General features: G+C 40.5%; 1 protein-coding gene and 2 long non-coding RNA genes across 3 annotated transcripts; 1 reads left to right on the top strand and 2 right to left on the bottom strand.

Moving 5' to 3' along the window:
• Positions 1-940: 940 nt before the first annotated feature.
• LOC126367935 (uncharacterized) lies at positions 941-2,385 on the top strand. The gene has a single exon (XM_050011740.1). The coding sequence runs from the start codon at positions 965-967 to the stop codon at positions 1,616-1,618; it is 654 nt and encodes a 217-aa protein (XP_049867697.1). The 5' UTR covers positions 941-964; the 3' UTR covers positions 1,619-2,385.
• Positions 2,386-13,486: 11,101 nt separating this feature from the next.
• LOC126367937 (uncharacterized) lies at positions 13,487-16,431 on the bottom strand. The gene is made up of 3 exons (XR_007566521.1): positions 16,399-16,431; positions 14,198-14,285; positions 13,487-13,615 (listed from the first exon to the last, which is right to left on the bottom strand). It is a non-coding gene; the product is annotated as an uncharacterized LOC126367937 (long non-coding RNA).
• Positions 16,432-16,713: 282 nt separating this feature from the next.
• LOC126367939 (uncharacterized) lies at positions 16,714-20,902 on the bottom strand. Its single transcript, XR_007566522.1, has 3 exons — positions 20,871-20,902; positions 16,835-16,909; positions 16,714-16,787 (listed from the first exon to the last, which is right to left on the bottom strand). It is a non-coding gene; the product is annotated as an uncharacterized LOC126367939 (long non-coding RNA).
• Positions 20,903-25,060: the final 4,158 nt, after the last annotated feature.

Raw genomic sequence — 25,060 nt, 5'->3', positions numbered from 1 at the left:
GAATAAAGTTATTCTATTCTATTCTATTCTATTTATAAGCTGCGTTGTCGGGACTCTTTGAGGGAGCTGTTTAAAGAAATAAATATACTGACGGTCGCAAGTCAATATATACAGGGTGTCCCGTAAAGAGCACGACAGACTGAAATGTAAGGAAGATTGAGGTGTGCCCTACTCGATAAAAAAAAATGACCTCAGTAAAAGTGTCACCGTTTTCGAGATATTCCCGACTTTTTATTTTTTTCGACAAATTCCGCTTTTGGTCAGTTTCTTCAAAAATATGGCCGATATTATACCTTTCTGAAATCCTTATTAAATAAGTAATTTATCTGTAAAATGTGCAGTGACAGTCCAGTACATTTTTTTTTCACCACCGAATGCCAAAGTTGAGGTAAATAATTTTTGTACAAAAAAATAATAAGAATAATATTTTTTTTTCAAAGATACTTAATGATATTTAGCAAAATAGTATTTAAATATGGTAGATCTACTATTCTAGAATATTTACAAAAATAAATTACAGAGTTATCTGCTTTTTTGTACACACAGCAACAAAAAAAACTGACCAAAAGCGGAATTTGTCGAAAAAAATAAAAAGTCGGGAATATCTCGAAAACAGTGACACTTTTACTGAGGTCATTTTTTTTTATCGAGTAGGGCACACCTCAATCTTCCTTACATTTCAGTCTGTCGTGCTCTTTACGGGACACCCTGTATATGAAAACATTATGTATGTACGTAAAAACTTATCTCTCCTTCCGAGAAACTGTGAAAGGCATACTTACAATACAAGAAATAAACATAAAATTGCTATTCAAAATTCTAGATTAAGTAAATTAAATTCATATTTTTTGGGGTTATGTATACGTTTTTACAATAAAATACCAGATAATATTTTAAATTTGTCAGAAAATAAATTTAAAGCTCACGTGAAGCTTACTTTATGTGAACCTAACCTAACCAGTACATGGTGTATAATGACCCATCTTCCATCAACAACCCTCTCATTATTGACGGACAACAAGTCACCAGGTGTGACGAATATAAATACTTGGGCACCATGTTACACTCGTCTGGCAACCTGGACACAAACATACAGCATCGGATAGCGGCAGCCTGGCTTAAATGGCGGGAAGTAACTGGTGTAACCTGTGACAAACGTATGCCCGTTAAGCTCAAAGGCTTAGTGTACAAGAGCATGATCAGGCCAGTCTTGACGTTTGGTAGTGAAACGTGGGCAGTAACGCAGCGCCAAGTCCAGACCATTCAAGTCGCTGAGATGAAAATGCTTAGGTGGATGTGCGGAGTGACGATGCTCGACAAAATCCGTAACGAATACGTGCGCGGCAGTCTCGGCGTACGCGACATCTCCGAAAAGCTACAAGAGAGCAGGCTCCGTTGGTTTGGGCACGTAAAAAGAAGACCTCCAGATTATGTGGGTAACGTTACAGCCAATCTAAACATACCAGGGCTTAGACCAAGAGGACGGCCAAAAACAAGATGGGCGGATGTGGTCAAAAAGGACCTGTGTATGTGCAATGTCTCCGAGAACGACACGTCCGATAGAGCGAAGTGGAAGAGAAGTACGAAGAAGGCAGACCCCACCATCAGATGGGAATAATAAATGCCCAGGAGAGAGAGTGAAGCTTACTTTATGTAAAAAAGCTTATTATAAGATTAATGACTACCTAAATGATAAAAATGTTTGGTATTGAATGTGTTCCTCTAGTTATTAAATAACTTGTAATGTATATCCTCATTGGTTTTTAAAAGATGTGTTGCTGTTGCAGTTTCTTGTCATTTCTTCTCCTCAGCCATAACACCTTGCGAAATGACGTAAATTCAAAAATGTTACATTGACCTTCAACAAGTTTATCCATGATAATTACGTTGAATAAATGATTGATTTGATTTGATTTGATTGAGTACTTGGGGTATGGTACCAAGTACTTGGGGGATGGTACCAAGTACTTGGGGTTTAATACCAAGTACTTGGGGTATGGTACCAAATACTTGGGGTATGGTACCAAATACTTGGGGTATGGTACCAAGTACTTGGGGTATGGTACCAAGTACTTGGGGTATGGTACCAAGTACTTGGGGTTTGGTACCAAGTACTTGGGGTATGGTACCAAGTATTTGGGGTATGGTACCAAGTACTTGGGGTATAGTACCAAGTACTTGGGGTTTGGTACCAAGTACTTGGGGTATGGTATCAAGTACTTGGGGTATGGTACCAAGTACTTGGGGTTTGGTACCTAGTACTTGGGGTTTGGTACCTAGTACTTGGGGTATGGTACCAAGTACTTGGGGTTTGGTACCAAGTACTTGGGGTATGGTAGTAAGTACTTGGGGTATGGTAGTAAGTACTTGGGGTATGGTAGTAAGTACTTGGGGTATGGTGGTAAGTACTTGGGGTATGGTGGTAAGTACTTGGGGTATGGTGGTAAGTACTTGGGGTATGGTGGTAAGTACTTGGGGTATGGTGGTAAGTACTTGGGGTATGGTGGTAAGTACTTGGGGTTTGGTACCAAGTACTTGGGGTATGGTAGTAAGTACCTGGGGTATGGTAGTAAGTACTTGGGGTTTGGTACCAAGTACTTGGGGTATGGTAGTAAGTACTTGGGGTATGGTAGTAAGTACTTGGGGTATGGTAGTAAGTACTTGGGGTATGGTAGTTAGTACTTGGGGTATGGTGGTAAGTACTTGGGGTATGGTGGTAAGTACTTGGGGTATGTTGGTAAGTACTTCTTCTTCTTCTTCTTGTCGTTTCGATGGCATTAGATTTCTCCAGCCCAGTATTCCGCCACTCGAACAGCATCCTCGGTGGCACTCATCAGCCCCTCTCGCGTGCAGGTATCAGGGCACGCGGGGCAAGTTATCAGATGAGCCATAGTCTGTGGCGTAACACCACACACGCAGCTCAGATCCGACCCGATGAGAAAACCCCACCTGGACAGGTTATCTTTACTTCGGCCAACCTGTGTGCGGAGTCTATTTAAAGATTTCCAGGTCGGCCTGGTCAGCTCATAACCCGGTGGAAGGTTCTCCGAGAGGGGGACAAATGGAGTAGGTAGCGTCGCCGTCCTGCGCCAAAGACTGCATCTGGCTTGGGAAGCCTCACACTCAGCCGGTTCGACAGCCTTCAAAAAGCTATTACGGCTCTTGAGCCTTTGATGCACTGTGGGGTACTTATGCATAGGGTGACGAGAGTCCAGTTCAAGCTTAGCCCTTTCAACTGAGCCTGCAACCGTTCTGCGAACATCTGGTGGCGCAATTCCAGCCAGTGGATACAGCATCTGTACCGGGGTCGGTTTGAGACAACCAGTGATAATCCGGCATGTTTCGTTTAAGGCTGCATCCACTAGCTTTGTGTGGGCGGAGCGGCTCCACACAGGAGACGCATATTCGCCGGCTGAAAAACATAAAGCCAGACCAGTTGTTCGCAGAACTTGAGGCGAAGCTCCCCACTCCGTAAGTAAGGTAAGTACTTGGGGTATGGTAGTAAGTACTTGGGGTATGGTAGTAAGTACTTGGGGTATAGTAGTAAGTACTTGGGGTATGTTGGTAAGTACTTGGGGTATGGTAGTAAGTACTTGGGGTATAGTAGTAAGTACTTGGGGTATAGTAGTAAGTACTTGGGGTATAGTAGTAAGTACTTGGGGTATAGTAGTAAATACTTGGGGTATGGTAGTAAGTACTTGGGGTATGGTGGTAAGTACTTGGGATATGGTGGTAAGTACTTGGGATATGGTAGTAAGTACTTGGGGTATGGTAGTAAGTACTTGGGGTATGGTAGTAAGTACTTGGGGTATGGTAGTAAGTACTTGGGGTATGGTAGTAAGTACTTGGGGTATGGTAGTAAGTACTTGGTGTATGGTGGTAAGTACTTGGGGTATGGTGGTAAGTGCTTGGGGTATGGTAGTAAGTACTTGGGGTATGGTAGTAAGTACTTGGGGTATGGTGGTAAGTACTTGGGGTATGGTGGTAAGTACTTGGGGTATGGTGGTAAGTACTTGGGGTATGGTGGTAAGTACTTGGGGTATGGTAGTAAGTACTTGGGGTATGGTAGTAAATACTTGGGGTATGGTGGTAAGTACTTGGGGTATGGTGGTAAGTACTTGGGGTATGGTGGTAAGTACTTGGGGTATGGTGGTAAGTACTTGGGGTATGGTAGTAAGTACTTGGGGTATGGTAGTAAGTACTTGGGGTATGGTAGTAAGTACTTGGGGTATGGTGGTAAGTACTTGGGGTATGGTAGTAAGTACTTGGGGTATGGTGGTAAGTACTTGGGGTATGGTGGTAAGTACTTGGGGTATGGTGGTAAGTACTTGGGGTATGGTAGTAAGTACTTGGGGTATGGTGGTAAGTACTTGGGGTATGGTAGTAAGTACTTGGGGTATGGTGGTAAGTACTTGGGGTTTGGTACCAAGTACTTGGGGTATGGTGGTAAGTACTTGGGGTATGGTGGTAAGTACTTGGGGTATGGTGGTAAGTACTTGGGGTATGGTAGTAAGTACTTGGGGTATGGTAGTAAGTACTTGGGGTATGGTAGTAAATACTTGGGGTATGGTGGTAAGTACTTGGGGTATGGTGGTAAGTACTTGGGGTATGGTGGTAAGTACTTGGGGTATGGTAGTAATTACTTGGGGTATGGTGGTAAGTACTTGGGGTATGGTGGTAAGTACTTGGGGTATGGTGGTAAGTACTTGGGGTTTGGTACCAAGTACTTGGGGTATGGTAGTAAGTACTTGGGGTATGGTAGTAAGTACTTGGGGTATGGTGGTAAGTACTTGGGGTATGGTGGTAAGTACTTGGGGTATGGTGGTAAGTACTTGGGGTATGGTAGTAAGTACTTGGGGTATGGTAGTAAATACTTGGGGTATGGTGGTAAGTACTTGGGGTATGGTGGTAAGTACTTGGGGTATGGTGGTAAGTACTTGGGGTATGGTGGTAAGTACTTGGGGTATGGTAGTAAGTACTTGGGGTATGGTAGTAAGTACTTGGGGTATGGTAGTAAGTACTTGGGGTATGGTGGTAAGTACTTGGGGTATGGTAGTAAGTACTTGGGGTATGGTGGTAAGTACTTGGGGTATGGTGGTAAGTACTTGGGGTATGGTGGTAAGTACTTGGGGTATGGTAGTAAGTACTTGGGGTATGGTGGTAAGTACTTGGGGTATGGTAGTAAGTACTTGGGGTATGGTGGTAAGTACTTGGGGTTTGGTACCAAGTACTTGGGGTATGGTGGTAAGTACTTGGGGTATGGTGGTAAGTACTTGGGGTATGGTGGTAAGTACTTGGGGTATGGTAGTAAGTACTTGGGGTATGGTAGTAAGTACTTGGGGTATGGTAGTAAATACTTGGGGTATGGTGGTAAGTACTTGGGGTATGGTGGTAAGTACTTGGGGTATGGTGGTAAGTACTTGGGGTATGGTAGTAAATACTTGGGGTATGGTGGTAAGTACTTGGGGTATGGTGGTAAGTACTTGGGGTATGGTGGTAAGTACTTGGGGTTTGGTACCAAGTACTTGGGGTATGGTAGTAAGTACCTGGGGTATGGTAGTAAGTACTTGGGGTTTGGTACCAAGTACTTGGGGTATGGTAGTAAGTACTTGGGGTATGGTAGTAAGTACTTGGGGTATGGTAGTAAGTACTTGGGGTATGGTAGTTAGTACTTGGGGTATGGTGGTAAGTACTTGGGGTATGGTGGTAAGTACTTGGGGTATGTTGGTAAGTACTTCTTCTTCTTCTTCTTGTCGTTTCGATGGCATTAGATTTCTCCAGCCCAGTATTCCGCCACTCGAACAGCATCCTCGGTGGCACTCATCAGCCCCTCTCGCGTGCAGGTATCAGGGCACGCGGGGCAAGTTATCAGATGAGCCATAGTCTGTGGCGTAACACCACACACGCAGCTCAGATCCGACCCGATGAGAAAACCCCACCTGGACAGGTTATCTTTACTTCGGCCAACCTGTGTGCGGAGTCTATTTAAAGATTTCCAGGTCGGCCTGGTCAGCTCATAACCCGGTGGAAGGTTCTCCGAGAGGGGGACAAATGGAGTAGGTAGCGTCGCCGTCCTGCGCCAAAGACTGCATCTGGCTTGGGAAGCCTCACACTCAGCCGGTTCGACAGCCTTCAAAAAGCTATTACGGCTCTTGAGCCTTTGATGCACTGTGGGGTACTTATGCATAGGGTGACGAGAGTCCAGTTCAAGCTTAGCCCTTTCAACTGAGCCTGCAACCGTTCTGCGAACATCTGGTGGCGCAATTCCAGCCAGTGGATACAGCATCTGTACCGGGGTCGGTTTGAGACAACCAGTGATAATCCGGCATGTTTCGTTTAAGGCTGCATCCACTAGCTTTGTGTGGGCGGAGCGGCTCCACACAGGAGACGCATATTCGCCGGCTGAAAAACATAAAGCCAGACCAGTTGTTCGCAGAACTTGAGGCGAAGCTCCCCACTCCGTAAGTAAGGTAAGTACTTGGGGTATGGTAGTAAGTACTTGGGGTATGGTAGTAAGTACTTGGGGTATAGTAGTAAGTACTTGGGGTATGTTGGTAAGTACTTGGGGTATGGTAGTAAGTACTTGGGGTATAGTAGTAAGTACTTGGGGTATAGTAGTAAGTACTTGGGGTATAGTAGTAAGTACTTGGGGTATAGTAGTAAATACTTGGGGTATGGTAGTAAGTACTTGGGGTATGGTGGTAAGTACTTGGGATATGGTGGTAAGTACTTGGGATATGGTAGTAAGTACTTGGGGTATGGTAGTAAGTACTTGGGGTATGGTAGTAAGTACTTGGGGTATGGTAGTAAGTACTTGGGGTATGGTAGTAAGTACTTGGGGTATGGTAGTAAGTACTTGGTGTATGGTGGTAAGTACTTGGGGTATGGTGGTAAGTGCTTGGGGTATGGTAGTAAGTACTTGGGGTATGGTAGTAAGTACTTGGGGTATGGTGGTAAGTACTTGGGGTATGGTGGTAAGTACTTGGGGTATGGTGGTAAGTACTTGGGGTATGGTGGTAAGTACTTGGGGTATGGTAGTAAGTACTTGGGGTATGGTAGTAAATACTTGGGGTATGGTGGTAAGTACTTGGGGTATGGTGGTAAGTACTTGGGGTATGGTGGTAAGTACTTGGGGTATGGTGGTAAGTACTTGGGGTATGGTAGTAAGTACTTGGGGTATGGTAGTAAGTACTTGGGGTATGGTAGTAAGTACTTGGGGTATGGTGGTAAGTACTTGGGGTATGGTAGTAAGTACTTGGGGTATGGTGGTAAGTACTTGGGGTATGGTGGTAAGTACTTGGGGTATGGTGGTAAGTACTTGGGGTATGGTAGTAAGTACTTGGGGTATGGTGGTAAGTACTTGGGGTATGGTAGTAAGTACTTGGGGTATGGTGGTAAGTACTTGGGGTTTGGTACCAAGTACTTGGGGTATGGTGGTAAGTACTTGGGGTATGGTGGTAAGTACTTGGGGTATGGTGGTAAGTACTTGGGGTATGGTAGTAAGTACTTGGGGTATGGTAGTAAGTACTTGGGGTATGGTAGTAAATACTTGGGGTATGGTGGTAAGTACTTGGGGTATGGTGGTAAGTACTTGGGGTATGGTGGTAAGTACTTGGGGTATGGTAGTAAATACTTGGGGTATGGTGGTAAGTACTTGGGGTATGGTGGTAAGTACTTGGGGTATGGTGGTAAGTACTTGGGGTTTGGTACCAAGTACTTGGGGTATGGTAGTAAGTACTTGGGGTATGGTAGTAAGTACTTGGGGTATGGTGGTAAGTACTTGGGGTATGGTGGTAAGTACTTGGGGTATGGTGGTAAGTACTTGGGGTATGGTAGTAAGTACTTGGGGTATGGTAGTAAATACTTGGGGTATGGTGGTAAGTACTTGGGGTATGGTGGTAAGTACTTGGGGTATGGTGGTAAGTACTTGGGGTATGGTGGTAAGTACTTGGGGTATGGTAGTAAGTACTTGGGGTATGGTAGTAAGTACTTGGGGTATGGTAGTAAGTACTTGGGGTATGGTGGTAAGTACTTGGGGTATGGTAGTAAGTACTTGGGGTATGGTGGTAAGTACTTGGGGTATGGTGGTAAGTACTTGGGGTATGGTGGTAAGTACTTGGGGTATGGTAGTAAGTACTTGGGGTATGGTGGTAAGTACTTGGGGTATGGTAGTAAGTACTTGGGGTATGGTGGTAAGTACTTGGGGTTTGGTACCAAGTACTTGGGGTATGGTGGTAAGTACTTGGGGTATGGTGGTAAGTACTTGGGGTATGGTGGTAAGTACTTGGGGTATGGTAGTAAGTACTTGGGGTATGGTAGTAAGTACTTGGGGTATGGTAGTAAATACTTGGGGTATGGTGGTAAGTACTTGGGGTATGGTGGTAAGTACTTGGGGTATGGTGGTAAGTACTTGGGGTATGGTAGTAAATACTTGGGGTATGGTGGTAAGTACTTGGGGTATGGTGGTAAGTACTTGGGGTATGGCGGTAAGTACTTGGGGTATGGTGGTAAGTACTTGGGGTTTGGTACCAAGTACTTGGGGTATGGTAGTAAGTACTTGGGGTATGGTAGTAAGTACTTGGGGTATGGTGGTAAGTACTTGGGGTATGGTGGTAAGTACTTGGGGTATGGTGGTAAGTACTTGGGGTATGGTAGTAAGTACTTGGGGTATAGTAGTAAGTACTTGGGGTATGGTAGTAAGTACTTTGGGTATGGTAGTAAGTACTTGGGGTATGGTAGTAAGTACTTGGGGTATGGAAGTAAGTACTTGGGGTATGGTGGTAAGTACTTGGGGTATGGTGGTAAGTACTTGGGGTATAGTAGTAAGTACTTGGGGTATGGTAGTAAATACTTGGGGTATGGTAGTAAGTACTTGGGGTATGGTAGTAAGTACTTGGGGTATGGTAGTAAGTACTTGGGGTATGGTGGTAAGTACTTGGGGTATGGTAGTAAGTACTTGGGGTATGGTAGTAAGTACTTGGGGTATGGAAGTAAGTACTTGGGGTATGGTGGTAAGTACTTGGGGTATGGTGGTAAGTACTTGGGGTATGGTGGTAAGTACTTGGGGTATGGTGGTAAGTACTTGGGGTATGGTGGTAAGTACTTGGGGTATGGTGGTAAGTACTTGGGGTATGGTGGTAAGTACTTGGGGTATGGTGGTAAGTACTTGGGGTATGGTGGTAAGTACTTGGGGTATGGTGGTAAGTACTTGGGGTATGGTAGTAAGTACTTGGGGTATGGTAGTAAATACTTGGGGTATGGTGGTAAGTACTTGGGGTATGGTGGTAAGTACTTGGGGTATGGTGGTAAGTACTTGTGGTATGGTAGTAAGTACTTGGGGTATGGTGGTAAGTACTTGGGGTATGGTAGTAAATACTTGGGGTATGGTAGTAAGTACTTGGGGTATGGTAGTAAGTACTTGGGGTTTGGTACCAAGTACTTGGGGTATGGTAGTAAGTACTTGGGGTATGGTAGTAAGTACTTGGGGTTTGGTACCAAGTACTTGGGGTATGGTAGTAAGTACTTGGGGTATGGTGGTAAGTACTTGGGGTATGGTAGTAAGTACTTGGGGTATGGTAGTAAGTACTTGGGGTATGGTAGTAAGTACTTGGGGTATGGTAGTAAGTACTTGGGGTATGGTGGTAAGTACTTGGGGTATGGTAGTAAGTACTTGGGGTTTGGTACCAAGTACTTGGGGTATGGTAGTTAGTACTTGGGGTATGGTAGTAAGTACTTGGGGTATGGTAGTAAGTACTTGGGGTTTGGTAGTAAATACTTGGGGTATGGTAGTAAATATTTGGGGTATGGTGGTAAGTACTTGGGGTATAATGGTAAGTACTTGGGGTATGGTGGTAAGTACTTGGGGTATGGTGGTAAATACTTGGGGTATGGTAGTAAGTACTTGGGGTTTGGTACCAAGTACTTGGGGTATGGTAGTAAGTACTTGGGGTATGGTAGTAAGTACTTGGGGTTTGGTACCAAGTACTTGGGGTATGGTAGTAAGTACTTGGGGTATGGTGGTAAGTACTTGGGGTATGGTAGTAAGTACTTGGGGTTTGGTACCAAGTACTTGGGGTATGGTAGTAAGTACTTGGGGTATGGTAGTAAGTACTTGGGGTTTGGTACCAAGTACTTGGGGTATGGTAGTAAGTACTTGGGGTATGGTGGTAAGTACTTGGGGTATGGTAGTAAGTACTTGGGGTATGGTAGTAAGTACTTGGGGTATGGTAGTAAATACTTGGGGTATGGTGGTAAGTACTTGGGGTATAATGGTAAGTACTTGGGGTATGGTGGTAAGTACTTGGGGTATGGTGGTAAGTACTTGGGGTTTGGTACCAAGTACTTGGGGTATGGTAGTAAGTACTTGGGGTATGGTAGTAAGTACTTGGGGTATAGTAGTAAGTACTTGGGGTATGGTAGTAAATACTTGGGGTATGGTAGTAAGTACTTGGGGTATGGTAGTAAGTACTTGGGGTATGGTAGTAAGTACTTGGGGTATGGTGGTAAGTACTTGGGGTATGGTGGTAAGTACTTGGGGTTTGGTACCAAGTACTTGGGGTATGGTACCAAGTACTTGGGGTATGGTACCAAGTACTTGGGGTTTGGTACCAAGTACTTGGGGTTTGGTACCAAGTACTTGGGGTATGTTACCAAGTACTTGGGGTAGTGACCCTGATGCGGAGCAGTTTTCGAAAATCGGGAAGTATTTCCATACTTTACATGACGTTCCCATCACTACCCCGATATATATTTCATACCCCCGAGACATTTTCTTGATAAACAAAATTTTGTGTGGCGGCCATCTTGTTTTTCCGACATTGTGTTTTTTTTTCACCCGCGATGAAAATTGACCAAGATTTAAATAGGTGTCGTGAAAGACAAATTGGTTCACGTGCGATAGTTTTGCCAGGCCGTAGGGTGTTTCTCGGACGCGGAGCAGTTTTTGGTGACCAGAAAGTATTTCCGTACTCTACATGACGTTTTGAGCAAGCGCTCCATACATTATTTTTACCCAAAGGGGCTTCTTCTAAAAAAAAACAAAATTTTGTGTGGCGGCCATCTTGTTTTTCCGCCATTTTGTTTTTTTTACAGGCGATTGGATTTGATCAAGATTTAAATACGTTTTGTGAAAGAAAAATTGCTTCAGGTTCTATAGTTTAGCTTTATAGCTTCACCGTGTTTATAGTTATAGTTTAGTTTTAATTTTAAATACTTTAATTTGAATTTGTATTAGATTTTTACTATTTTAATTGTTTGTGGTATCTATTTTAATGTATGGATTTTTAGATCTGAAATAAACGATATTATTATTATTATTAGCCAGGCCATAGGGTGTCTCCCTAAAGCTGACCAGTTTCCGAAGGTCTGGAAGTTTTCCAGGAGCCTTGAGACCGATCCGATCAATTTGACTTTACAAATGCACTAGTCACCCCTACGATTTTTGAAAATTCCCCTCGATTTATTTGGTCTGATATCATCAGACCCTGACTTCCTTGACATGGGACCACCTTGGGAATATCTCCTTTCGATCAAAAAAAGAATTATCAAAATCGGTTCATACACGACGAAGTTATCCCCGAACAAACATAAAACAAATATACATACGGTCGAATTGAGAACCTCCTCCTTTTTTGAAGTCGGTAAAAACAAAAGCTGTTGTCAATTCATTGAGTATGAGTATGACGGCGCCTCATAGAGCGCCATCTGTACGGATTAGAGTGAACTACGCTGACGTTCGCTCTAGCGGAACGTCGTTTGCATATGGCGGCGGGGCGGTCGTCTTGTCAGTGTGACAGTTCGAGGGACAGCCGCCTGCGCACCGTACCCGCGACGGATCGGTTTAAATCCGAGGAATCCTTAACCATTTCTGTTGATTAATAGTGATTTATGTGCCTTAATAGTGTGATACAATAATTTAGAAGTTCATTTTGTTTCAAAGTACTTTAAATTAAATAACGTGTGATTAAGTAACTATTAAATTGTTTTAACTACCCACGTCCAGTGCTACATTAGAAAAATGACTGAGTCCGATGAAGGCCCTACTGCGCCTTTAAGTACAATTATTTGTTATACAATAAACGGCCGCGTGTGGACCCGAAGCGCTCACTCGGATTTATTTTATTAAATGCACTGCTATTGTATCTGTTGTTTCTATTACACTCCACACGACTGAAGATTATACCTCTACCCGCCCTGTCTCGGTTACGAACCGTGAAGAAAGCGATATTTAACGTAAATAGTAACGTATATCTGGAGTATGTCTACCCCGTAAGGATACTGTCATCACAGCCTTTCACAAAATCAATCAAGAACACCGTATTTTAATTTCTTAAGACCGCAGAAACGGATGATGCGATAAGTAAACATTTTACCCTCCCTGAGCCGGAGGTCTCGCAAAAGAACACAAAAAGCAACAAAGCTGCCGGACCGGATGAAATACCCCGAATTTCTACAACATTTTGGAAAAATAAGTAAATAAGTAAATGATTGAATGAGTGAATGAGTAAATAAGTAAATAAATAAGAAAAGAAGAAATCCAAAAATTGTCCAAATTGTGAGTGGTTTTTTCTATGCAGATATGTGACCGTGGCTTCCTAAAAAATCGCAACAGGGAGGGTGGGGGGGCGATTTTTTTGCGTTCCCGGCGTCCTAGACCCGCGAGAGAGGCCTTAAAATTTTCGTAAAGACGAGGGCTACCATATAACGCAATAAAATAGAGAGACTTCTATAACATTTTGTTGCAGTAGACTGATATTTAGAAATTTCTTTGCTAATAACACGAAAAATACATGAATACTCAAAAAAAATTATTTAAACCTATTAACTTGCAAAAAATATAACGGCCAGAACAAAAACCAAACCCTACCCACACCCGAAATAAAGAAAATTGAAACGTAATTATACCCTAACCTAAAACCATGTAAACCAAAATAACCCAAATATACCAAAACTAAACCCAAACCTAAGAAAACTCAAAACTAACAAAATCCAAACCTAACATAATTCAAACCTAACAAAACCCAAACCTAAAAACACACATACCTAACAAAACACAAACCTAACCCAAAACTAAACAAACCCAAACCTAACAAAATAAAAACCTACAAAAATTCAAACCAAACCCAAACCTAACCCAAACCCAAACCAAACCCAAACCTAACCCAAACCCAAACCCAAACTTAATAAAACCCAAACCTAACCCAAACACAAACTTAACAAAAACCAAACCTAACAAAACCCAAACCTAACAAAACACATACCTATTAAAACCCAAACCTAACCCAAACCTAACAAAACCCAAACCTAACAAAACACATACCTAACAAAACACAAACCTAACCCAAAACTAAACAAACCCAAACCTAACCCAAACCCAAACTTAACAAAACCCAAACCTAACCCAAACCCAAACCTAACCCAAACACAAACTTAACAAAAACCAAACCTAACAAAAACCAAACCTAAAAAAACCCAAACCTAACAAAATCCAAACCTAAAAACCAAACCTAACAAAACCCAAACCTAACGAAACCCAAACATAACAAAACCCAAACCTAAGAGACCCAAACCTAACAAAACCCAAACTGAACAAAACCCAACCCAAAAAAACCCAAACCTAACAAAAATAAAACCAAACCCAAGCCTAACCCAAACCAAAACCTAACCCAAACACAAACCTAACAAAACCCAAGCCTAACCCAAAACTAAACAAACCCAAACCTAACAAAATAAAAACCTAAAAAAATTCAAACCAAACCCAAACCTAACCCAAACCCAAACCAAACCCAAACCTAACCAAAACCCAAACTTAATAAAACCCAAACCTAACCCAAACCCAAACTTAACAAAAACCAAACCTAACAAAACCCAAACCTAACAAAACACATACCTATTAAAACCCAAACCTAACCCAAACCAAACAAAACCCAAACCTAACAAAACACATACCTAACAAAACACAAACCTAACCCAAAACTAAACAAACCCAAACCTAACCCAAACCCAAACTTAACAAAACCCAAACCTAACCCAAACCCAAACCTAACCCAAACACAAACTTAACAAAAACCAAACCTAACAAAAACCAAACCTAAAAAAACCCAAACCTAACAAAATCCAAACCTAAAAACCAAACCTAACAAAACCCAAACCTAACGAAACCCAAACTGAACAAAACCCAACCCAAAAAAACCCAAACCTAACAAAAATAAAACCAAACCCAAGCCTAACCCAAACCCAAACCTAACCCAAACCCAAACTTAACAAAACCCAAACCTAACCCAAACCTTAACCTAACCCAAACACAAACTTAACAAAAACCAAACCTAACAAAAACCAAACCTAAAAAAACACAAACCTAACAAAATCCAAACCTAAAAACCAAACCTAACAAAACCCAAACCTAACAAAACCCAAACATAACAAAACCCAAACCTAAGAGACCCAAACCTAACAAAACCCAAACTGAACAAAACCCAACCCAAAAAAACCCAAACCTAACAAAAATAAAACCAAACCCAAGCCTAACCCAAACCCAAACCTAACCCAAACCCAAACTTAACAAAACCCAAACCTAACCCAAACCCAAACCTAAACCAAACACAAACTTAACAAAAACCAAACCTAACAAAAACCAAACCTAAAAAAACCCAAACCTAACAAAATCCAAACCTAAAAACCAAACCTAACAAAACCCAAACCTAACAAAACCCAAACCTAACGAAACCCAAACCTAACAAAACCCAAATCTAAGAGACCCAAACCTAACAAAACCCAAACTGAACAAAACCCAACCCAAAAAAACCCAAACCTAACAAAATTAAAACCAAACCCAAGCCTAACGCAAACCCAACCCAAACCTAACCCAAACCTAACCCAAACCCAAACCTAACAAAACTCAAACCTAACAAAACCCAAACCTAATCAAACCGAAGCATAACAAAATTCAAACCAAACCCAAACCCAAATCTAACCCAAACCCAAACCATACCTAAACCTAACCCAAACACAAACCTAACAAAACCCAAGCCTAAGCCAAAACTAAACAAACCCAAACCTAACAAAATAAAAACCTAAAAAAATTCAAACCAAACCCAAACCTAACCCAAACCCAAACCAAACCCAAACCTAACCCAAACCCAAACTTAATAAAACCCAAACCTAACCCAAACCCAAACTTAACAAAAACCAAACCTAACAAAACCCAAACCTAACAAAACACATACCTATTAAAACCCAAACCTAACCCAAACCTAACAAAACCCAAACCTAACAAAACACATACCTAACAAAACACAAACCTAACCCAAAACTAAACAAACCCAAACCTAACCCAAACCCAAACTTAACAAAACCCAAACCTAACCCAAACCCAAACCTAACCCAAACACAAACTTAACAAAAACCAAACCTAACAAAAACCAAACCTAAAAAAACCCAAACCTAACAAAATCCAAACCTAAAAACCAAACCTAACAAAACCCAAACCTAACGAAACTCAAACTGAACAAAACCCAACCCAAAAAAACCCAAACCTAACAAAAATAAAACCAAACCCAAGCCTAACCCAAACCCAAACCCAAACCTAACCCAAACCCAAACTTAACAAAACCCAAACCTAACCCAAACCCAAACCTAACCCAAACACAAATTTAACAAAAACCAAACCTAAAAAAACCCAAACCTAACAAAATCCAAACCTAAAAACCAAACCTAACAAAACCCAAACCTAACAAAACCCAAACCTAACGAAACCCAAACCTAACAAAACCCAAATCTAAGAGACCCAAACCTAACAAAACCCAAACTGAACAAAACCCAACCCAAAAAAACCCAAACCTAACAAAATTAAAACCAAACCCAAGCCTAACGCAAACCCAACCCAAACCTAACCCAAACCTAACCCAAACCCAAACCTAACAAAACTCAAACCTAACAAAACCCAAACCTAATCAAACCGAAGCATAACAAAATTCAAACCAAACCCAAACCCAAATCTAACCCAAACCCAAACCATACCTAAACCTAACCCAAACACAAACCTAACAAAACCCAAGCCTAAGCCAAAACTAAACAAACCCAAACCTAACAAAATAAAAACCTAAAAAAATTCAAACCAAACCCAAACCTAACCCAAACCCAAACCAAACCCAAACCTAACCCAAACCCAAACTTAATAAAACCCAAACCTAACCCAAACCCAAACTTAACAAAAACCAAACCTAACAAAACCCAAACCTAACAAAACACATACCTATTAAAACCCAAACCTAACCCAAACCTAACAAAACCCAAACCTAACAAAACACATACCTAACAAAACACAAACCTAACCCAAAACTAAACAAACCCAAACCTAACCCAAACCCAAACTTAACAAAACCCAAACCTAACCCAAACCCAAACCTAACCCAAACACAAACTTAACAAAAACCAAACCTAACAAAAACCAAACCTAAAAAAACCCAAACCTAACAAAATCCAAACCTAAAAACCAAACCTAACAAAACCCAAACCTAACGAAACTCAAACTGAACAAAACCCAACCCAAAAAAACCCAAACCTAACAAAAATAAAACCAAACCCAAGCCTAACCCAAACCCAAACCCAAACCTAACCCAAACCCAAACTTAACAAAACCCAAACCTAACCCAAACCCAAACCTAACCCAAACACAAATTTAACAAAAACCAAACCTAACAAAAACCAAACCTAAAAAAACCCAAACCTAACAAAATCCAAACCTAAAAACCAAACCTAACAAAACCCAAACCTAACGAAACCCAAACCTAACAAAACCCAAACCTAAGAGACCCAAACCTAACAAAACCCAAACTGAACAAAACCCAACCCAAAAAAACCCAAACCTAACAAAAATAAAACCAAACCCAAGCCTAACCCAAACCCAAACCTAACCCAAACACAAACCTAACAAAACCCAAGCCTAACCCAAAACTAAACAAACCCAAACCTAACAAAATAAAAACCTAAAAAAATTCAAACCAAACCCAAACCTAACCCAAACCCAAACCAAACCCAAACCTAACCAAAACCCAAACTTAATAAAACCCAAACCTAACCCAAACCCAAACTTAACAAAAACCAAACCTAACAAAACCCAAACCTAACAAAACACATACCTATTAAAACCCAAACCTAACCCAAACCAAACAAAACCCAAACCTAACAAAACACATACCTAACAAAACACAAACCTAACCCAAAACTAAACAAACCCAAACCTAACCCAAACCCAAACTTAACAAAACCCAAACCTAACCCAAACCCAAACCTAACCCAAACACAAACTTAACAAAAACCAAACCTAACAAAAACCAAACCTAAAAAAACCCAAACCTAACAAAATCCAAACCTAAAAAACAAACCTAACAAAACCCAAACCTAACGAAACCCAAACTGAACAAAACCCAACCCAAAAAAACCCAAACCTAACAAAAATAAAACCAAACCCAAGCCTAAAAAAATCGTAGTCAGGCGGTGGTGCTGCAGGGCTACTCTTCTAATTGGTTATCAGTACCCTCAGGGGTACCTCAGGGATCTTTGCTGGGACCTCTGTTATTTGTTATATTTATTAATGATGTTATTAAATGCTTTCATCATTCTAAAATACTATTATTTGCAGACGATATGAAAATTTTAAAATTGATTAACAATCTCTCTGATGCAAAGGATCTTCAAGAGGATCTGATTCGGTTCCAAGATTATTGCTCATTTAATAAACTCGACCTCAATATATCCAAATGCTATTGTATGACATTTTCACGGAAAAAAATCATTATTGATTATACCTATGTATTGCATTCTCAAGAAGTTTCTAGGGTAAATTCAATGAGGGATTTAGGGGTTGTTTTCGATAGCCAGCTACTATTTGATAAGCACATTGATAATATAGTTACTAAAGCCTCTAAAGCATTAGGTTTTATTATGAGAACATCGGCTGGCTTTCGTAGTGTAAAAGCCTTAAAAATACTTTACACAGCCTATGTACGTAGCCACTTAGAATATGCATCCCAAGTCTGGAACCCGCAATATGAGACATACAAGTCTCGTATTGAGAGTGTTCAGAGGAGATTTCTTCGGTATTTGGATTTTAAAACAAGACAAAGATCATTAGGCTATTATCATAGATGTAAACGTTACCATTTTCTGCCTCTTCAATCCAGGCGTACTATTTCAGATATTTGTTATCTGTTCAAATTAGCCAACGGGCGTGTTGACTGTCCGGAACTACTGTCAAAGATCTACCTGCGAACTAATTTACTTGGGCTCAGACAGCGCTCTGTTCTTCGAGTACCATTTGCTAGGGTAAATTATCGCAGAAATTCATTTTTTATTCGTGCCTGTCGTGATTTCAGTGAATTGCAATGTGATTTAGATTTGTTCTGTACCAGCATTACAACTGTCAAACGAATGCTTGCCAAACCCTTTTTTTTCACTCATTCTTCTTCTCATTTAATGTTAGATTAATGTGACATACCTATACCTGCCTCTTTATCAGCGCGTAACTCTTTATCTATTTGTGGAGATTTCTCATTAGCATTGTCTACATCTATTGTCTAGATCTATAGTTATTATTTGACTGTTAATCTTCCTAAGAAAATAAAATAAAATAAATAAAATAAATAAAATAACCCAAACCCAAACCTAACCCAAACCCAAACTTAACAAAAACCAAACCTAACCCAAACCTTAACCTAACCCAAACACAAACTTAACAAAAACCAAACCTAACAAAAACCAAACCTAAAAAAACCCAAACCTAACAAAATCCAAACCTAAAAACCAAACCTAACAAAACCCAAACCTAACAAAACCCAAACATAACAAAACCCAAACCTAAGAGACCCAAACCTAACAAAACCCAAACTGAACAAAACCCAACCCAAAAAAACCCAAACCTAACAAAAATAAAACCAAACCCAAGCCTAACCCAAACCCAAACCTAACCCAAACCCAAACTTAACAAAACCCAAACCTAACCCAAACCCAAACCTAAACCAAACACAAACTTAACAAAAACCAAACCTAACAAAAACCAAACCTAACAAAAACCAAACCTAAAAAAACCCAAACCTAACAAAATCCAAACCTAAAAACCAAACCTAACAAAACCCAAACCTAACAAAACCCAAACCTAACGAAACCCAAACCTAACAAAACCCAAATCTAAGAGACCCAAACCTAACAAAACCCAAACTGAACAAAACCCAACCCAAAAAAAACCCAAACCTAACAAAATTAAAACCAAACCCAAGCCTAACGCAAACCCAACCCAAACCTAACCCAAACCCAAACCTAACAAAACTCAAACCTAACAAAACCCAAACCTAATCAAACCGAAGCATAACAAAATTCAAACCAAACCCAAACCCAAACCTAACCCAAACCCAAACCATACCTAAACCTAACCCAAACACAAACCTAACAAAACACAAGCCTAAGCCAAAACTAAACAAACCCAAACCTAACAAAATAAAAACCTAAAAAAATTCAAACCAAACCCAAACCTAACCCAAACCCAAACCAAACCCAAACCTAACCCAAACCCAAACTTAATAAAACCCAAACCTAACCCAAACCCAAACTTAACAAAAACCAAACCTAACAAAACCCAAACCTAACAAAACACATACCTATTAAAACCCAAACCTAACCCAAACCTAACAAAACCCAAACCTAACAAAACACATACCTAACAAAACACAAACCTAACCCAAAACTAAACAAACCCAAACCTAACCCAAACCTAAACTTAACAAAACCCAAACCTAACCCAAACCCAAACCTAACCCAAACACAAACATAACAAAAACCAAACCTAACAAAAACCAAACCCAAAAAAAACCCAAACCTAACAAAATCCAAACCTAAAAACCAAACCTAACAAAACCCAAACCTAACGAAACTCAAACATAACAAAACCCAAACCTAAGAGACCCAAACCTAACAAAACCCAAACTGAACAAAACCCAACCCAAAAAAACCCAAACCTAACAAAAATAAAACCAAACCCAAGCCTAACCCAAACCCAAACCCAAACCTAACCCAAACTTAACAAAACCCAAACCTAACCCAAACCCAAACCTAACCCAAACACAAATTTAACAAAAACCAAACCTAACAAAAACCAAACCTAAAAAAAACCCAGACCTAACAAAATCCAAACCTAAAAACCAAACCTAACAAAACCCAAACCTAACGAAACCCAAACCTAACAAAACCCAAACCTAAGAGACCCAAACCTAACAAAACCCAAACTGAACAAAACCCAACCCAAAAAAACCCAAACCTAACAAAATTAAAACCAAACCCAAGCCTAACGCAAACCCAACCCAAACCTAACCCAAACCCAAACCTAACAAAACTCAAACCTAACAAAACCCAAACCTAATCAAACCGAAGCATAACAAAATTCAAACCAAACCCAAACCCAAACCTAACCCAAACCCAAACCATACCTAAACCTAACCCAAACACAAACCTAACAAAACCCAAGCCTAACCCAAACCTAACACAAACCTAACCCAAACCTAACCCAAACCTAAACCTAAAAAAATTTAAACCAAACCCAAACCTAATCCAAACCCAAACCTAATCCAAACCCAAACCAAACCCAAACCTAAAAAAATTTAAACCAAACCCAAACCTAATCCAAACCCAAACCTAACCCAAACCCAAACTTAACAAAACCCAAGCCTAACCCAAACCTAACACAAACCTAACCCAAACCTAAACCTAAAAAAATTTAAACCAAACCCAAACCTAATCCAAACCCAAACCTAATCCAAACCCAAACCAAACCCAAACCTAAAAAAATTTAAACCAAACCCAAACCTAATCCAAACCCAAACCTAACCCAAACCCAAACTTAACAAAACCCAAACCTAACCCAAACCCGAACTTAACAAAAACCAAACCTACAAAAACCAAACCTAAAAAAACCCAAACCTAACAATATCCAAACCTAAGAAAAACCAAACCTAACAAAACCCAAACCTAACAAAACCCTAACCTAAGAAACCCAAACCAAACAAAACCCTAACCTACCTTTGCACCTTTACTACCATCACTATGTATGACCACATTTACTGCAATAAAATTCATTTCATTTCGTTTCATTTCATTTCATTTCAAAACCAAACCTAACAAAACCCAAGCCTAACCCAAACCTAACAAAATTCAAACCAAACCCAAACCTAAATAAACCCAAACCTAACAAAACGCATACCTAACAAAACACAAACCTAACCCAAACCTAAACAAACCCAAACCTAACAAAATTAAAAACAAACCCAAGCCTAACCCAAACCCAAACCTAACAAAACCCATACCTAACAAAACACAAACCTAACCCAAACCCAAGCCTGGCCCAAACCCAAACCTAACCCAAACCCAAGCCCAAACCTAACAAATCTCAAACCTAACAAAACCCAAAAGTAAACAAACCCCAAACATAACAAAATTCAAACCAAACCCAAGCAAGCAAGCAAGCAAGCAAGCAAGCAAGCAAGCAAGCAAGCAAGCAAGCAAGCAAGCAAGCAAGCAAGCAAGCAAGCAAGCAAGCAAGCAAGCAAGCAAGCAAGCAAGCAAGCAAGCAAGCAAGCAAGCAAGCAAGCAAGCAAGCAAGCAAGCAAGCAAGCAAGCAAGCAAGCAAGCAAGCAAGCAAGCAAGCAAGCAAGCAAGCAAGCAAGCAAGCAAGCAAGCAAGCAAGCAAGCAAGCAAGCAAGCAAGCAAGCAAGCAAGCAAGCAAGCAAGCAAGCAAGCAAGCAAGCAAGCAAGCAAGCAAGCAAGCAAGCAAGCAAGCAAGCAAGCAAGCAAGCAAGCAAGCAAGCAAGCAAGCAAGCAAGCAAGCAAGCAAGCAAGCAAGCAAGCAAGCAAGCAAGCAAGCAAGCAAGCAAGCAAGCAAGCAAGCAAGCAAGCAAGCAAGCAAGCAAGCAAGCAAGCAAGCAAGCAAGCAAGCAAGCAAGCAAGCAAGCAAGCAAGCAAGCAAGCAAGCAAGCAAGCAAGCAAGCAAGCAAGCAAGCAAGCAAGCAAGCAAGCAAGCAAGCAAGCAAGCAAGCAAGCAAGCAAGCAAGCAAGCAAGCAAGCAAGCAAGCAAGCAAGCAAGCAAGCAAGCAAGCAAGCAAGCAAGCAAGCAAGCAAGCAAGCAAGCAAGCAAGCAAGCAAGCAAGCAAGCAAGCAAGCAAGCAAGCAAGCAAGCAAGCAAGCAAGCAAGCAAGCAATCAAGCAAGCAAGCAAGCAAGCAAGCAAGCAAGCAAGCAAGCAAGCAAGCAAGCAAGCAAGCAAGCAAGCAAGCAAGCAAGCAAGCAAGCAAGCAAGCAAGCAAGCAAGCAAGCAAGCAAGCAAGCAAGCAAGCAAGCAAGCAAGCAAGCAAGCAAGCAAGCAAGCAAGCAAGCAAGCAAGCAAGCAAGCAAGCAAGCAAGCAAGCAAGCAAGCAAGCAAGCAAGCAAGCAAGCAAGCAAGCAAGCAAGCAAGCAAGCAAGCAAGCAAGCAAGCAAGCAAGCAAGCAAGCAAGCAAGCAAGCAAGCAAGCAAGCAAGCAAGCAAGCAAGCAAGCAAGCAAGCAAGCAAGCAAGCAAGCAAGCAAGCAAGCAAGCAAGCAAGCAAGCAAGCAAGCAAGCAAGCAAGCAAGCAAGCAAGCAAGCAAGCAAGCAAGCAAGCAAGCAAGCAAGCAAGCAAGCAAGCAAGCAAGCAAGCAAGCAAGCAAGCAAGCAAGCAAGCAAGCAAGCAAGCAAGCAAGCAAGCAAGCAAGCAAGCAAGCAAGCAAGCAAGCAAGCAAGCAAGCTAAGGTTTAGGTTTAGGTTTAGGTTTAGGTTTAGGTTTAGGTTTAGGTTTAGGTTTAGGTTTAGGTTTAGGTTTAGGTTTAGGTTTAGGTTTAGGTTTAGGTTTAGGTTTAGGTTTAGGTTTAGGTTTAGGTTTAGGTTTAGGTTTAGGTTTAGGTTTAGGTTTAGGTTTAGGTTTAGGTTTAGGTTTAGGTTTAGGTTTAGGTTTAGGTTAGGTTTAGGTTTAGGTTTAGGTTTAGGTTTAGGTTTAGGTTTAGGTTTAGGTTTAGGTTTAGGTTTAGGTTTAGGTTTAGGTTTAGGTTTAGGTTTAGGTTTAGGTTTAGGTTTAGGTTTAGGTTTAGGTTTAGGTTTAGGTTTAGGTTTAGGTTTAGGTTTAGGTTTAGGTTTAGGTTTAGGTTTAGGTTTAGGTTTAGGTTTAGGTTTAGGTTTAGGTTTAGGTTTAGGTTTAGGTTTAGGTTTAGGTTTAGGTTTAGGTTTAGGTTTAGGTTTAGGTTTAGGTTTAGGTTTAGGTTTAGGTTTAGGTTTAGGTTTAGGTTTAGGTTTAGGTTTAGGTTTAGGTTTAGGTTTAGGTTTAGGTTTAGGTTTAGGTTTAGGTTTAGGTTTAGGTTTAGGTTTAGGTTTAGGTTTAGGTTTAGGTTTAGGTTTAGGTTTAGGTTTAGGTTTAGGTTTAGGTTTAGGTTTAGGTTTAGGTTTAGGTTTAGGTTTAGGTTTAGGTTTAGGTTTAGGTTTAGGTTTAGGTTTAGGTTTAGGTTTAGGTTTAGGTTTAGGTTTAGGTTTAGGTTTAGGTTTAGGTTTAGGTTTAGGTTTAGGTTTAGGTTTAGGTTTAGGTTTAGGTTTAGGTTTAGGTTTAGGTTTAGGTTTAGGTTTAGGTTTAGGTTTAGGTTTAGGTTTAGGTTTAGGTTTAGGTTTAGGTTTAGGTTTAGGTTTAGGTTTAGGTTTAGGTTTAGGTTTAGGTTTAGGTTTAGGTTTAGGTTTAGGTTTAGGTTTAGGTTTAGGTTTAGGTTTAGGTTTAGGTTTAGGTTTAGGTTTAGGTTTAGGTTTAGGTTTAGGTTTAGGTTTAGGTTTAGGTTTAGGTTTAGGTTTAGGTTTAGGTTTAGGTTTAGGTTTAGGTTTAGGTTTAGGTTTAGGTTTAGGTTTAGGTTTAGGTTTAGGTTTAGGTTTAGGTTTAGGTTTAGGTTTAGGTTTAGGTTTAGGTTTAGGTTTAGGTTTAGGTTTAGGTTTAGGTTTAGGTTTAGGTTTAGGTTTAGGTTTAGGTTTAGGTTTAGGTTTAGGTTTAGGTTTAGGTTTAGGTTTAGGTTTAGGTTTAGGTTTAGGTTTAGGTTTAGGTTTAGGTTTAGGTTTAGGTTTAGGTTTAGGTTTAGGTTTAGGTTTAGGTTTAGGTTTAGGTTTAGGTTTAGGTTTAGGTTTAGGTTTAGGTTTAGGTTTAGGTTTAGGTTTAGGTTTAGGTTTAGGTTTAGGTTTAGGTTTAGGTTTAGGTTTAGGTTTAGGTTTAGGTTTAGGTTTAGGTTTAGGTTTAGGTTTAGGTTTAGGTTTAGGTTTAGGTTTAGGTTTAGGTTTAGGTTTAGGTTTAGGTTTAGGTTTAGGTTTAGGTTTAGGTTTAGGTTTAGGTTTAGGTTTAGGTTTAGGTTTAGGTTTAGGTTTAGGTTTAGGTTTAGTTTAGGTTTAGGTTTAGGTTTAGGTTTAGGTTTAGGTTTAGGTTTAGGTTTAGGTTTAGGTTTAGGTTTAGGTTTAGGTTTAGGTTTAGGTTTAGGTTTAGGTTTAGGTTTAGGTTTAGGTTTAGGTTTAGGTTTAGGTTTAGGTTTAGGTTTAGGTTTAGGTTTAGGTTTAGGTTTAGGTTTAGGTTAGGTTTAGGTTTAGGTTTAGGTTTAGGTTTAGGTTTAGGTTTAGGTTTAGGTTTAGGTTTAGGTTTAGGTTTAGGTTTAGGTTTAGGTTTAGGTTTAGGTTTAGGTTTAGGTTTAGGTTTAGGTTTAGGTTTAGGTTTAGGTTTAGGTTTAGGTTTAGGTTTAGGTTTAGGTTTAGGTTTAGGTTTAGGTTTAGGTTTAGGTTTAGGTTTAGGTTTAGGTTTAGGTTTAGGTTTAGGTTTAGGTTTAGGTTTAGGTTTAGGTTTAGGTTTAGGTTTAGGTTTAGGTTTAGGTTTAGGTTTAGGTTTAGGTTTAGGTTTAGGTTTAGGTTTAGGTTTAGGTTTAGGTTTAGGTTTAGGTTTAGGTTTAGGTTTAGGTTTAGGTTTAGGTTTAGGTTTAGGTTTAGGTTTAGGTTTAG

The sequence above is a fragment of the Pectinophora gossypiella genome, chromosome 6, assembly GCF_024362695.1.
Source record: "Pectinophora gossypiella chromosome 6, ilPecGoss1.1, whole genome shotgun sequence".
NCBI lineage: Eukaryota > Metazoa > Arthropoda > Insecta > Lepidoptera > Gelechiidae > Pectinophora > Pectinophora gossypiella.
The sequence above is the reverse complement of the archived record's forward strand: the minus strand, read 5'-3'. Positions and strand labels throughout refer to the sequence as shown.